The 16,477-nt window shown below is 36.0% G+C and overlaps 2 protein-coding genes across 2 annotated transcripts; both read left to right on the forward strand.

Moving 5' to 3' along the window:
• Nucleotides 1-3,183: 3,183 nt before the first annotated feature.
• On the forward strand, nucleotides 3,184-5,125 carry LOC147069743 (uncharacterized). The gene is made up of 2 exons (XM_085950841.1): nucleotides 3,184-3,858; nucleotides 4,743-5,125. The coding sequence occupies exons 1-2, from the start codon at nucleotides 3,784-3,786 to the stop codon at nucleotides 5,088-5,090; spliced, it is 423 nt and encodes a 140-aa protein (XP_085806967.1). The 5' UTR covers nucleotides 3,184-3,783; the 3' UTR covers nucleotides 5,091-5,125.
• A 7,277-nt stretch (nucleotides 5,126-12,402) lies between these two features.
• LOC147069744 (protein-lysine N-methyltransferase SMYD4-like) lies at nucleotides 12,403-15,193 on the forward strand. The gene is made up of 2 exons (XM_085950872.1): nucleotides 12,403-12,854; nucleotides 14,836-15,193. The coding sequence occupies exons 1-2, from the start codon at nucleotides 12,403-12,405 to the stop codon at nucleotides 15,191-15,193; spliced, it is 810 nt and encodes a 269-aa protein (XP_085806998.1).
• Nucleotides 15,194-16,477: the final 1,284 nt, after the last annotated feature.

The following is a 16,477-nucleotide window of genomic DNA, read 5'->3' on the forward strand; positions in this document are numbered from 1 at the left end:
ATTTTTGATTAATATAATATGACATATATTATCCTTTTATAATTTTATTTACTTTAATTACTTTATTGCTATTATTATATTTACTTTATTACTTGTATTACTTTTGAAAGACATATAGAGTAAGTACCTAATTATCCTACCTATCTTTTCATAAATTCCCAACTTTCAAATATAATTATACTAAAATCCTAACAGTGTTATTATTTTAAACCTTCCTTCGATGAAAATTATTATATTATATGAGTACGTAGTAACTACGTAAGGTACTACGGTCAAAGGGCCAACGTAAATCCTCAGTGATGCCCTGCATTTTTTTTATCGCGTCGCTTTTTCTCGTAAGTTGTCGGCTGTCGTCGACATGCTTCATTTGGTTGCATGAGTAACCCGCTTCATTGCCTATCTCTATATTTATAACATCTATGTAGTACGCAGACGAAAATGTAACTTTTCAAATAGTTCGCGAACCAAAATGTACTATAATTATAGTTCGGTTGGCAACACTGCGCTCACTGACAGATGACAGCGGCCGGTGGCGTTGAACCAGTAAAAAGACCCCATGGCTCTACGATATGTTCCGTGGAGTCATGTAACATGCATGCCTTCTCATGACACTATTCCAATCTCACCGCACTCGCAAGGTGGGACTTTTTCAACCAAACTTATGCATCATAATATAATCACGTGTAGGCATGGAATGCCTACACGGGATTCGGTTCAGACACACGCTATAATTGCGTGGAAGCATAAAGCCAGGAAGCTCGTCCAGCGGATCCACTAATAGGTAAGTGAATTTTGATCACAAGTGGTGGAATGGGTAGGTACTCACCTTACAAAAACATTTTGTCAGCCAAGAAATTTGAGTATACTTCAATCTGTGCTCTATGGAGCAAGTTTCTTAATCTATATAACAGCATAGGAGACTGAAGCGCTGGTCAGTGGTGATAGCTTTTAAGACACTTTCCATATGTGGAGTAAGGAATGTGGAGTTCAGCATAGACTTTCAGTTTGTACTAATTGTTGCATTGTACGTTTACGGACGTCGAAAATCCAGGACACCATAGATAATAATATATATTGGATATAGACATTAAAAACGGCGAGAGGACGACGGCCATGACAGTCAGAGTTGCCACGATATCATTATTTACAAAAAATGTACTTATTAAAATCTTTGCTTCTAAAAATTGAATAGGTAGCTTTTAATTTAAAACGTATTTACATATTATTATCTTACAAACATATGTATATAAATATTATAAAAAGTGTAATTTTTATAATACTTCTTTGATATTAGTCTATGGTCATGGCAGTCGCTCGTATGACGAAATTATAGTACATGTTGCAAAAGAAATATTTCCTCACAAACTATAGTACATAATATTAAGCTATTTATTTTTTCATGCCATAATACTTCACCGTACTATTGGAAGTTATTAAAACTAGACTGCAAATGAATGTGATCAGTTGCCATTATGATTTTCGGGTGAGAACATTTGAATTCCATATTTATTATTTAATTTCAAAAGCAGACCTACACGATTACCTAAATTGTTGTACCTATATATATATATATATATATATATGGTGTATATAAAGCGCTATGAAGCCACGATAAGACGTACTGTTAGCAGTAGATCCATGCACGTGTAAACAGGGTTTATGGGTGGAATGATGGAGTGATGGAATAAAATGACGAATACTTTTATATTATTGACCATCAGTATTGGCTATAATTATGATAAATAATAATATTATTTGTAACCTAGGTATATTAAGACCATACCTAGATAATAATATTACATGCCAATTAATACTGCCCTACTAAGTAATAAGACGGTGATTTTTTTTAGTGAAGTGAGAACACAAGTTTTAAACTACAATTTCTCTTATAGGTATTATGTAAAATTAGTACATATATATGCCATCACCATGAATTATGTATAATTTGCGCAATTTTTAGGTTGAGTTGTTCTACTATAGTAAATATTTTCTGCAGTCAGATAGATAATGGCCATAATACATTATTATGCCCTACATAGTAAAAACACAGTGCTTTTGGTTTTAGTGAAATGAGAACACAAGTTTTAAACTACATTTCTCATATAGATATTATGTAAAATTATTGGATACACTGTGTTTAAAGATGATGTCAAAACAATTCAATAATTTTACGTACGTCGTTTATTGGTACGTGACCAAAATTATAGTACAAAATATACCATAACTATTGCACGATTAGCAACGTTAACGTACTACGTAAATACTTATTATGCCGGCGCTCCATTGGCACGCAAGTCAGACGATTTACAGTCTTCGGACTTTTTTTTCGCGTGGAGCACCCCAGGTCTGCGGACTTTTTAATCCGCAGACCAGGCTCGTTGGATTTCAAACATGTTTGATATTTTACTCGCCGAGCCGCTGAAATTCGTACGTTCACCACGCTTTACCGTCACATTATTTATATCTATGCCGACGGACGACAGCGCCATCATTATTTTACTGTCATTCAAAGTGTTCGGACATCTCACATCGATAACAACAATGGTAGATCTACGAGTACATTCGAAAAGTTTCTTGGAAGATTTTATTAGTTGTTTTAAAGACAACCCATCGTTGTGGAAGACGACCAGCCTACTATACAAGAATCGTGATGCCAAGTCCTTGGCGTATGCGGAACTTTTGGAGATTTTAATCAAGGTGGAGCCGCAGGCAAGGGTCGACGATGTTAAAAAGAAAATACAGACATTGAGGTCGGGTTACAGAAAGGAGAGAAATAAAGTAAGGACATCATACCGAAGCGGAGCCGGCACAGACGCAGTTTATCTACCCAAACTGTGGTACTATAAAAATTTGGAGTTCTTGAACGACCAAATGGAAGGTACGTAGGAATGCTTTAAAGCTATTTATTATACACGTGCAGATTATGAAATTGTCGTACCTAGCTCTGAAAGTGACATCGCATTAGATTAGCTACTATTAAGCAATTAAAACATACAGCTTTGAATCATTTCTAGTCACAATAAAATTTCTTATTCTTTGCCGAGGTAGGTAATAAATAATAATAATATATAGGTACGAGGGAATGCTTTAAAGCTATTTATTATACACGTGCAGACTATGACATTGTCGTATCTCTGAAAGTGACATCGCATTAGATTAGCTACTATTAAGCAATTAAAACATACAGCTATGAATCATTTCTAGTCACAATAAAATTATTTATTCTTTGCTGAGGTAGGTAAGAAATAATAATATATAGGTACGATCATGGCGGTGGAAGCGCGGCTTATTGAGTCGTGGTCGGGTCCCAGGTTCAAATCCTGGGTCTGACAAGTACACATTGAATTTCAATTTGTGTATGAGTCAGAGTATGGACCTAATATGTTGAGCAAGTGGCTGACATCCATTTCTCGTAAAAACAAAATCTGTCAATACAAACCTCCACTCCGTGGAGGTCCATATTATGATCGGACATGGTCGAAAGAAGAAGAAAAGAAATGATCATAAAATCAAAAATCGCTCGAGTTAGGTTCCTTCAGAGACAATCAATAAATCGTCAATCATCAATCAAAATTAATGGTACAGTTTGGTTATGAGGAATACAGCGGAAAACACATTTTGAAAATACCCGATATACTGGATTACACCAATTATACCAATATCAATATTAACCGTATGAAGGAATGGGTACTTAGGGGAGAGATAATAAAAAACAAGTTTGAGTATTATGTTGTATTTTAACAATTTACATTTTGTTTTACAGAATCGAGCTCAATATCCAGCATGGTGGACGATTTGGAAAACATGTCTCCTGATGAGAGTTACTCCAACTCGTTAAACAACGAAGATTGTATTGAGGTAAAACATTTTAACTAAATTGTTACATTGGTTTAATTTATCTATTGCTTATCATACTTTCTTGCCATGTGACAGCCCCGGTAGTATTAAAATATTTTTCGAAATCTCCTCGCGCTTTCTTAGCATTGGCAGTCGAGTTCCGATTAGTCGTTGCTTCCAAAGGCGCTAAGGTGTCCTGTGACCTCAGTCCGAGCTCTATTAAACCTGTCTCAGGATTTTCCCTATCAAGGTCATGAGAAGGAGTATAAGTATGTGTTGATTTGCGACGAAGAAAGTTGTGCAGCACACAGCAAGTTAATACAACTGTATTGATATTTTCAATTTTCATGTTTATTGGAGCTTGAAAAATGCGGAATCTAGCAGCTAAAATGCCAAAAACATTTTCTATAATTCGCCTGGCTCTGCATGTCCGATAATTATATAGTCTTTTACTGTGATTTAATTGCCTTTGTGAATACGGCTTTATGAAATCGTTACGTAATGCAAAGGCTTCATCGCCAATATAAACAAATGGCAGTGCATCAGAATTAGCAGTAGGTTTTTTTGGTGCAGGTATTTTTAATCTGCCTTCGTCTAAACGTTTGAAAAAATCAGATTTTCTCAGTACGCCTCCATCAGAAATACGTCCATTTGTTCCAACATCAACATAAATAAATTCATAATTAGCATTTGCAATCGCCATCAAAACAATGCTGTGGAAATGTTTGTAATTATAAAAGTGGGAGCCGGCGCCTGCAGGTGGCACGATTGCAATGTGTTTCCCATCAACTGCGCCCAGGCAATTTGGAAATTGCCATTTACTATTAAATTCTTCTGCAATCGTCTCCATTTCTTCGTGCGTATCAGGGAACTGCAACAAAAAATAATCAACATTTTATTTACAGATAGAATATTCGCCTTCAACATCCACGTTGTCGACTACTCCAAGGTCGAATCTCAATAGAGCACCAGAACCCCCATCGTTCAAACGAAAAAAATCGAATGATAGCGCCAACAAAGTGTTAGAATTAATCACCGACAAACTAAGCAAGACTGAAGATGAATTTGATGTTTTTGGCAAAATGATGGCCATGAAACTACGATCGATGTCACAGGGACAAAGATTGCTGGCCGAGAAGCTGATGCATGAAGTTGCCTTTATGGGACAAAGTGACAAAATAATGCCAGCAACTACTGTTCATACTCAACCAGTTTATCGTATATTAAGCAAAAATGTACAAAAGCCGGTATAATAAATTAATGTTTTTTGTATGAATAAATATCTTGTAAAAATATTTGTTTTTTTGTTTGTTTTTATGCCTATAAACCTTAGCTTAAGCGATACAACAAATGGTAAGTATTTGAGCTATGTTAGCAAACCTATATTATTATGTGGCCTCATTTAGAAATCAAATTCCATGCTTGCTTTTCGAAGAATATGACTAGTATTACAATACATTCAACAGGAATAATTAAGCAGCTTGCTTACAGCCTATATGGAGAGTCCTGGCTAGGTACAGCATTCTAATGGTCTATTGAATATTTAGCATGTCAACGATGGCCTTATTTGTGACTATATATATACCTATCTCAAATGCATCTTGTCTGCCATTCTTATGATGTTGCCGTCTATGATTTATATAGGTAAAACAATCCACTAAGCGTTCACTTTATAAGACCAACCGATGTCTACTTGTTAATGATATATTTGTAAATTTGCCCAACTTTATTAGATGACGTATAATATAATACACACCTTGAAATATTCTCCTTTCAAAACGTCAATGATGACTTGGCAAGTTTCGGGAATTATCTTGCCCAGAGTTTGTCTTCCAATCGCAGTTCTATAATGCAAGTCAGTGAATGTTCCGCCGGCAGCCAAAAATCGCAGGGTTGCACATAATCTATCATGAGGAGAAATAGCTTCCCTCATCATAGTATTTTTTTTTTTAATAAATGGGGAGACCAAATTATACAGTTCTGTGTATACATCCTCCGACATTCGCAAATAATTGCGGAAATCGCTCGGTTGCAAACGCAATTCTCGTATTAAATTTGTGTGGGATAATGTCGTTCGTTTCCTTATCCAATGTTTCACCCAGTATTTGTGTACCCTTTGCTTCGTTATTACATTATCTGCCACCCAATAACCCAAAAAACATAAAACGTCGGTATCATTTAACGCCATCACGATTTAACTGTCAGATATACGTATATTATCTATGCTGTCAAAGTCGACTGTTTTACTCGTCAAATTAATTATATACTCGTTTCGTTGAACGTCTGTTGGCCAGTAGCAGAACGTAGAAAAATCTGAAGACTTATTGTCGTCGGACTTTTGGCTCGCCAATGGAGCGCTGGCATTAAAGTTAAAATTTTCTATTCTTTGGGAATTCGTGATTAAAAAACTGGCAACCCGCCACACGGTAATTTTGGTACTTCCCGGCTACTTTATCGTCATTCGAATTCGATAGGGTTGTCATATCGATAGAATGCTTATCGTTACATGATATCGGTACGTACCGAATGAAAGTAACCGATTCTGATATCGTAACTATCTGAAGATAGGTATAATTATATACCTACCCACTTGCAAGTCAAATTGAATATTACAAAAATAATCAGCAGGTACATCTAGATGATTCCGATAATCGATAGGAATTGGAATCTTGATGCATTCGTTTTATTGTAGGTATACGTTACATTTGGTGGAAGAAATTTTACCGGTGATCATGCTAGGGACTGGGACACAGAACAGGTAAATAAATATAAAATGTAAACGCTATCGCCAATATTTCGACGCAGGGTATTTTATGGCGGTCAATCCATAAACCCCAAATATAACAAATCATACCGACGGCACTCAATATTGGATGCACGTTACATTTACGTACTTAACACACTTTAACTCATTCGCCGCTGAGTAGATAATGATTTTTAATTATCACCTTTAAGATGCACGTTAATTACATCGATCAGCCGCCTGGTCATTACGCGCTGGGTGCATCTTCCGCGTCCAAAGTATTAATGCATATTATTATCATACAGACGTAACTATTGAAAATAACATATTCTAACACATGTTTTAGATTATCGCATATTTTTCCACACTCGAGATCTATTGCTTGTTATATCACACCCACTAGGGTAAGCCAGTTCCCTATAATTTTGTGTTCCCGGAAAACCAGTGACATCTCTTATCCAGACTAAAAACGTCAACCCCTTTCTTTTATTGTCTCAAATTGTATGCAACATTATTAGGTGCACTTAATATATTATCATCTACTGAGGATTAGGGAATTTCTACGAAATCTACTCTCAAAACAGCGGTATTTTCAGGTACATGAAGGTCTGATGTGATGACTAGTTTGGAGGTCCCCTTATAATTAAAAAAAACTAAGATGCCGGTAATTTCTAATGAAATCTTTCTAGTGAAATATTCACCTTTTTCAAATGTTGTATTGATCGCATTTGTTCCTTCGTTTGCCGCCCCTAAGCAAGGCATAACCCGCTTACCCTCATGGGACGTCACCGTGGAAGACTTCTTATATTATTAAAACATCTGGGATTCTTTGAATTTTCAATAAAAATAGTGGGTCTGTTTAGTCTGGTCCTAGTGAACTGGCTTTGTACCCAGCTGCAGTGTTTGAGGTTACGTGTCGCACTAAAGATTCGCTGGGAATGAACTACACGAAAATACACAGCTCTGGACCTGAACTCCCTATCTTGTGTGCGCGACTGATCGTTACGGTTGTTATTCTCCACTGCATATATATCAAGCCTAATAGCGCCTGTACACGTGCATGGAATTACTGTCGGCAATAGTGCTTATATTTAACTATCATGACAATAACTGTTTACACGTAAAAGTGCTGACTGTCTCTCCAATCTCATTCTTCAAGGGTAAGCGAGACGCGATGTTGTCATTTTATACTACTAATACGACAGGTCGTATTGAAAATCGGAGCTCAAACCGAGTAGTTCGTTTTTTTTACCGTCATGTTCTCTATCGCTATCTCGCTCTCTATCGCCCTAGTGCGCAGGCGCAGATCGAAAATAATCTTAATTGCGCGCAATAAATCATCACAATTTGGAATTTTCCACTCTTGTTTGATTTATGCACGCAATCTTGCCAACTGCAGGATAATACATATTTCCCCATAAAGTTTCTTACTGTGCACAGTACATCCATGCACGACGTGTAAACGGGGTATAATGCATAGTTTTCCTTAGCTTGGACCCGGTGCAATTATGTCATGTTTTCTGTCAAAAATATCCAACTTCATGCTAATGTTAGTCTATGATAGACACCAATCAGAATTTAAATATTGCAACTAGGAAAAAAGTATTGAATCATTCGACATTGACAAGAAAGGATCGAAGTATTGGTTGAAAGTATTCATTACTTTTAACAGCCCTATTTCTGTCAAATCGAGTCAAGCGACAGCAAGAGATCCGGCCATCCATTTTCATCGAGGCAATTCTACATATTATATCAGTTTGACATTTCTTTGATGCATTCAGTGGAAAAGCAGTACACAATCGGCAAACAGTTTAGTGTATAGTATCTATGAACATGGTGTGATGTACTGAGCTGAGAAACAAAGACATTGAAAGAAACAACACAACGACACAACCACAACCTTTCTTCAACCGGAACGATTCGGATGTGTTGACAGCTTGAAAGTTGTGTCTCAAATATATTGTCCCAACAACCAAGGATTGCGTAGATTTTCTGTCTGTAAATCTCACTAAAATAATATCTGTAAGTATTCATTCACTGAACTGTCAAATCATCTTTCATTTTAGGTAGGTACTTACCTACCTACTCAAACTTATGAACTATTTTTAATGTCCACTCCAATGACATTAATATGGACAAAGCATCTGGAAAAAAAAAATGACATTCACTTTTTTGTCGGGTCTGCCGAATGGCATAATCTGTTCTAACGCCATTACAATAAATGTGATATTGCTATAAATTCCTGATGCTTTTTGTTGGGTCTGCCGAATGGCATAATTCATATTTTTTTTAATATCAAAATCATTCGCTCAAATGAACATTGACAATAGAAACACTGTTCTAACGCCATTGCAATAAAGGTGATATTGCTATAAATTCCCGATGCGTGATATCGCATAATGGAAATTGCGAAATTTTGTCACGTGACGTCTACTTATACATGTGCGAATGTCGCTATGCGCTAATTTACTTGCTAGCTATAGTACTGAGTGTGTTGTCCATTAATAATGTCATTGGTCCACTCCTTGTTAATAACTGCAGACAAGTATCTACCTACTATCATTATCTATTTATCAGTGTTTCTCAAGCGGGCCATGTGGCTACTTTTGGACCACAAGAGAAAACTCAACCTTTGGGGGGTCACTGTCAGACAAAAATCTTAAATATAAGTAAGTACTTATACGTCGATGACATTGAGCTACTTTACAAGCTACAAGTCAGCGAATTTACAATCTGCTTGTAAACTCGCCCGGTGTCATCATCAAACTAGCTAACAAGCAGATTGTAAACAATATACTGAGAAAAGTTGGAAGCTGGGCTACTTTACTCGCTACTCGCTGGCATGTGGGCCGTTCTGCATCTGCGCAGTAAAGCGATGGTGGTGAACCGTCCGCTAAAAAACTAACACTCAATACGTTCTGTTAAATAGTACCAAAAATGACGGTTTCAACTTGCTAGCTTGTTGGCTTCTGAGCGAGTGGAAAGTTTTGTGTGTCATCATCACAATGCACTAGCTAACTCGCCCGCTTTTAAACTCGCCGACTAGCAGCTTGTAAAGTAGCTCAATGTCATCGACGCATTTGTACCTATATGAAAATCAATTATGACGTCACACGACTTTGGCTATTTATATTTTTATCTATATTTTTATTTTTTAATTCCCGATCCCGAGTAACAATAAATTTGGAGAAGCATAATAGTAAGTACAGACGCACGTTCTTGCTCGATGGTTTTACGTTGATTCCAACATGTCTCTACCTGTGTACCATCTGGCTCGTTTTTTGTTCGACATTGAACAAATTGCGCTAACCGAACAAGATTGAAGGTCTATAATTCTTGCGCGATCTAATTCGAGTGAGAGAGTGACGACTCACCGGCAAGGCTAGTGTGGCCTCTTTCTCACTCGTGGTCAAAGTCGTGGAGGTATGACGGTGGTCTCACAGCGTCTTGTGTCGAGTTGCTCGACTGTGTGGACGCAACGACAAGCATGCTTCCAAGTCAACATGCTCGATCGAGCAAAACCGTCAAGCAAGAACGTGCATGGGTACAAGGCTATAGTGCCAATTGTAATTTTGTTTATTTGAATATGGTTACATGTAAATTGTATGTAAAATATTTCACCGTGGCACAGTTCGGCGCGAGCTTTCTTATCGGAAAGAGATGACCGTATACTATACGGTCTCCAATTTTATTAGATTCAATATGAACACTTATTCAATTTTCATGGCTGATTTTGGCAAAATTCAAGAATGAAAACCTAACCCAACCAAACCAAACAAATAGCCCTATATATCGGCTACAGTACTCTCTCAGTGATCCGCCACCCCAAAATCAGACAAGTTTCCAATTAGTGAAAACGGCGGATTATAGTGCATAATATTGTAAAAATTAAGACAGATATTTCGAAAAATACTTTTTATTGAGATATTTGTACTACTTACGTAGTGAATTATGTATTAAATTATACATATTAATTATAAACTAAGTTTATTAACTACACACATATTAAACAGTAAATGACTTGGCACAACTACTTGTTCAGTATTGTTTGTTTATTTAACACGGTGAATGTGTTGACGGTTGCATTATTTTTCTCTGCCCGTTAATTAATGGTAACGCGTCAGTCCCAGCCAGTGCATCTTCTGATTTGACTGTATGAGCTGCAGTAGGTTGACAATTATTGCCTTCATCCTCAGAAACCAAGCTTATTGATGTATTTATTAGCTCGTCTTCAGTTGAAAGCAGCGTATACTCCTCAGAACTAAGTCTTCCGGTTCCCAGTTTTCATCATCTTGATCCATGGAGAGCCACCGCTTTTATCACGATTAAGTAGGCATGTGGAAGACTACTAAATTTTACATACGAATATCGGCGGATTATAGAGCTTGATTTGTGATTTTGACTAGTAAAAAAACGGCGGATTATGGTAGTTGTCGGATAATCGAGCGACGGATTACTGAGAGAGTACTGTATTTTCAAAATTTGTTTGCTGCGGCTTCCTGTAAACCAACAAGAACCGTGTTTTATTTAGACGTTAATTTTATGTCTACTATACGACCTAATGAGGTTGGACGGTCTTTAATATACGACCATATTATATTTCCAATACAACATTTCACGGCGAAGTGTGATATGGCGAACTGCATACATACAAATTTCCAGACACGCAATCACAAGGGGGCCATTGGCTAAAAAGGTTAAGAAACACTGGTCTATATTTGTATTGACTTCATGTTTATCAAATGAGGTACCTATTTGAACCAAGTATCTATTTTTACCACGTTTTTATTACATTGTATTCTTGTTTATCTGGTACAAATTTTTTCTTGTTTGTCCAAGATTTTTAACTAACTTCCCGACTAGCTAGACATTTGAAACTTAGAATTTCTATTTCATACTTCAGTATTTCTATCAAGTACAATAAAAAGTTTTTATTAATACATAGAATTGTCAAGTTTATATGATTCAACAGAAAATTTAAAAATGGTATATAAAAAGTTCTTTTTATCTTGTAATTATTAATTACCTACCATAGACTCATTCTCTTTGTGCTCATAATTTATTGTTCTATTGTATTTGAAATTTTGAGCCCCAAATTGATAACAAGTAAAAATGGATCTTGTCGTTTTACTTACAGGAAGGCGAATAAATTTTTAAAATAACTGATACACTGGATTATTTGTTAGTTTGGGTTAGGTTAGGTTTGGTTTTCATTCTTGAATTCATGAATTTTGCCAAATCGGCTATGAAAATTAGCACGGTTCCCGCCTGAATTCCTGTAAACCGACTGTACTGAAATAATTTTCTTCTGAATTAAAGTTTCAGGTTGAAATTCAGAAATAATCGATAGTTATTTGGTATAATACCTAAAAATGGATGAAGTTTCATATAATATAGACAAATTTTATGACCATGTTCTTGAATTTATGGTGCATAACGGTGAAGTTCGAAGCTTTTTTCAAGAGCTCAAGAGAGTCGATTCTGAAGCTCAAAAAGTTGAAATGGTCTATAATTTCTTAAAACATAAAAACCTCTTTACTAAAAAAATTGAAATCAAAAAGTCTGCAGAGAAGTCGGCTTCGTTTCGAAATATTGGCAATGATTATTTCAAAAAAAGTGGTTTTAACAATGCTCTGGAAAACTACAACCGAGCCATTTGCCATGCTCCACATCTATCAAGAGAACTATCATTGGCGTTCGGTAACAGGTCAGCTGTGAATTTTACGTTTAAGAATTACAGAGAATGCATAAGTGATATAGAGCACGCACTAGCGGTCGGCTATGATGAGAACTTGAAGCCCAAACTTTTCAAACGGAAGGCCATGTGTGAGGAGGCCATTGCGGTCCTAGATGAAACAGATGATATAGAAATGCAATGCAAACTGCAGTTCCGACTATCCAAAGAGCGGAATCCTTTGATTCCTTGTGCTGCGAATAACATTGAGATAGCTTATAATGAGAAAATGGGTCGAATGATCGTTGCTACAGATGATATAAAAGTTGGAGATGTCGTGGTGAGAGAACAGCCATACTGTACTGTTTTATTGGAGCCATTCTATTCACAAAACTGTTACGAATGTTTCAAAATGAGCGATTCATTACTTCCGTGTGAGCATTGTTGTATAGTAATGTTCTGCAGCGATGTATGTCGGAAGACATGTTGGGAAAGATTTCATAAAATCGAATGTCCTATAATGCCCCTCATTGTGACTATGAAATTTGCTAATCAGGAATTGATGGCTATTCGAACAGTGATACAAGCGAAATGCACTCTGTCATCTTGGGGAACACTAATTACGACTATCAACACGGCAAAATCAGAAACGAATCCTCTGTACCGAGGATTTTACAGGAGGAGGACATGCCAATAGCGTTTTAGTGTATATGATCATATCTATGCCATTCCGTTCACACATAAGCGAATATATGTCAAAAAAATCTATGACACAGGCGTGGGCATAGAATCTATGTCACCCGTAAATGCCAATCCGTTTACACACCATGCCGTAAAATCTATTGTGTCACATATTTGCCACTGATAAATACTACCAACATGCCGTTTGACAGACATGGTTGGTACGTTTTATTGGTAGTATTCGCGAACGTCAATCTGTCAAATGAAAATCGAAATATGATCAAAATACATCAGTTGCATATCAGTTGGCTTGCTAGGTTGTAGGATGTAGGTAGAGATTTGAAACTACATATATATACATAATACATAACTATTTTGTGCTTGTCCACACCGTATTATAATGCCGGCGAATGTAGGAAACCCATGGATGCTAGGTACCTACCATAATTTAATAAGAAAACAATAAGTTATCATGTATATAAATTTCGTACCCAGCTTGTCGTGTGAAGATTTCGATGGGTGGTTGATGGGTGAAGGTTGAGCCCATGAGCCCCTTTTAAAAAAACCCATATGCGAAAAATAACGGGCGGTGAGTGATTGGCAATAGGTGGCCATGAACGTACAGTTTGAGTAGCAGGTTGAACCTGGCACAGACAATAACTGTACGTTAGTGGGCACACCACAGATCAGTTCAAACTACCCAATTTAAATCTGTCGAACTGTCAACAGACGTGCCCATATACGTACAGTTATTGTCTGTGGCAGAGCAAATGTCAAAAACCATGGAGGTTAGGTTCGCGGAGATAAGTATACATGGGTAGTGTTTAAATTAGATTTAAGTAGGGTTATACTTGAACGATATTGATACACGAAGAATTTTACTTTAAATTTATTATGATTATAATTGTTTTTATTAGAAACAAATTGACATGAAATACACACCAATGACGTTGGTAAAATAAATCATGATTTCACTAGTGGATTGTGTATTTTATCGATTCACCGAAACAATATTATACACATTCGTGTAAATATAAAATATGATCTATAATCTTTTCTTTTGAATAAATTATTCCCTTTAATGGGCATATGAGTCAGTATTTATCTATTTGGTCATATTTTTAGAATATGGCTATATTTATATATTGATTTAATATACAATTTAAACATGCCACAAAATTATATTTACATCAATCAGTAGTATAATAATTAATTACTATGTTATTATTAAAATATAATTAGGTGTATTAGTGAACGTCTTACATTAATAATTAGTAATATTCACTACATACAATAAATAAAATTTGAATACTGAGTTATTAGTCTATATTTTCACAATATCATCTACCCTTTGGCGTTGTCCACATAGCGCGTGTCTCACCGCGTTTTACGCTTGAGTAGGTACCAAATGTGTGCTGCGTCCATATAATGCGTTTCGTTGGGCAGTGTGTGACGTAATACATTTTTTAATGGGCATAAAAAACAAGCGCAACTGACTTGTGACACACGGCTTGTGAGACTTAATATCTCGTGATATACTAGCAAGATATATTCTTGGTATTGTACAACCTAGGTGGCGTAATTTATTTTGAAATGCCCATAAGACTGTCGTTTCCAGCTCGAAGAGGTCGTTATTCATTTTGCTTTGGCTATAAAAACGTTGTGTTGTCGAGAGTTTGTTGAATCTGTGCGCTTGTTGCCTCACTAATGACACGTTGCAAGTGCATGTGGACGGTTCAATGAGGTCACATGTACTTGGAATGCGTGCACGTTTTTATATGTGAGTCAAATTGCGCCATCTGGACAAGGCCTTTGTTCTATCCTATGTGTGAGACAATACCACCGCACACAGACGCATCTGGCAACCTTAGACAGATTTTAATAAGTGTATTATTTTCAGATATCATCATACACTTGATTCACTCGAGGAGCGTCGTCAGTCCTTGTCCACTCGATACAAATTTCAATGCATGTGTGAGGCATGCGTCAATGACTGGCCTACTATAGTTAATTTACCCCATGTTCGTATCACTGACAAAATAAAGGCGATGTTCTTCACAGCTATAAATTTGGTGAACGGTGACTTCCACGCAAGCCTGGTTAAAGGTAATAGAAGTGTCGCTCTTTCTACAGTCCAAAAACTGTACTCACACATTCCAACTCTTGAGGAATATGTTCCAAATGTTGAATTGGCTCGACACCAAGAACATATTAGACAATGCTGGGCGCTTTTCGGTAATGTTTTTAAGAAGAAATAATTATTTTATTACACTTTCTTATATTTGTATCAAAACTCTTTTATATTAAAATATTAATAAGTGACAATGTATTTTCAACAATCGAGGTATTTAAGATTTGTATTTTTAATGATCTTGACTATATTTATATAATATTACATTAGAACCTCGAAATCTTTTTGATCATCACTTTCCTAAATACAGTAATACCCCGAAGTTATGGGATAGGTGGGTCCGACAAAAATCGTTTACGTTGAAGTCACTTAAGTCTGGGTACAACTTTGCATTATAAATACAGTCGAACTCAGTTATTACGATCACGGGCATAGCGAGATCTCGGATGTAATGAGAAAACATTCGTTGATATTTTAGTTTAGGATTTTCTCCATATATTTATTCACTTTTATAACCACCTACTTATCAGATATACCTACTGAGCAAAAATATTGTTAAAAGTTTTCTTAAAACTGTTAATGTGTCGATCGTTTAAAAACATTTTCGACCCTAAACAATAAAATCCGACCGTAGACCGATGCCGCCGGGATCGGATTACGTTTATGAGTCCCTAATTGGTGTTTTCACCGACAACGTATCAAAGCAAATGGTTGAAATTTCATGTAAAAATCAAAGCTGAATTCAGTAGGTACCTACCAGCATTCATTACAATAAACAACTTCTTTTGTAATTTATGAATGCCATGCTTGTTTCGCGGAAAAATTCTAATTGTGTATTTTTGTTTGAATTGCGACTTATGTAACCGCTCATTTAAAAATACCTATTTTCTAATATAATGAGTTTAAATTCAGTCAGTCCCATCTTCCTCGTAATAACCAAGTTCGACTTACGTATAAATTTTGTTTAATTGGGATCAAGGACTAACAAAAACACTTGTTTAGAAGAAAAATATTTTTAAAAATTGCACATGTACAAAATATTAAAAGTTACGTAAAAAAGTTATTTCGATGTCGATGGCTTCATAAAATCTAATAAATTCATTTGACATCACAATGCCTTTTTTTTTCACGTAGAATTTCTTTGTAGCATGCTAATAATTTTTTTATTCCTTGCTTTGTAGCTATAACGCGTTCTTCGTTGGGAGTCTGTTTTCTAAAATTTTGAACAATTGAGCTGAGACCTTCTGTCAAGCTTACAATTTATTGTCGTGTGCTTTTCTGGTGGAACTAAGTCTGAAGTGTCAGATAAAAAACTGCGTAACTCCAAGTTCGAAGCTTGCAATTTGAGACATTTTTTTGATAATTTACTTAAAATATGACTTAAAATAAAAAATATATTTCTTTTTAATGT

Source organism: Rhyacophila brunnea, unplaced genomic scaffold, assembly GCF_057557595.1.
Source record: "Rhyacophila brunnea isolate RB1 unplaced genomic scaffold, BYU_Rbru_1.0 scaffold_23, whole genome shotgun sequence".
Lineage (NCBI taxonomy): Eukaryota > Metazoa > Arthropoda > Insecta > Trichoptera > Rhyacophilidae > Rhyacophila > Rhyacophila brunnea.

Bases quoted from the DNA above. Each gene is read 5' to 3' on its own strand.
- LOC147069743 (XM_085950841.1), top strand. From the start codon at position 3,784: ATGGTGGACGATTTGGAAAACATGTCTCCTGATGAGAGTTACTCCAAC. The intron at 3,859-4,742 runs GTAAAACATTTT...TTTTATTTACAG, and splicing joins ACAACGAAGATTGTATTGAG to ATAGAATATTCGCCTTCAAC.
- LOC147069744 (XM_085950872.1), top strand. From the start codon at position 12,403: ATGTGTGAGGAGGCCATTGCGGTCCTAGATGAAACAGATGATATAGAA. The intron at 12,855-14,835 runs GTCATCTTGGGG...TATTATTTTCAG, and splicing joins ATACAAGCGAAATGCACTCT to ATATCATCATACACTTGATT.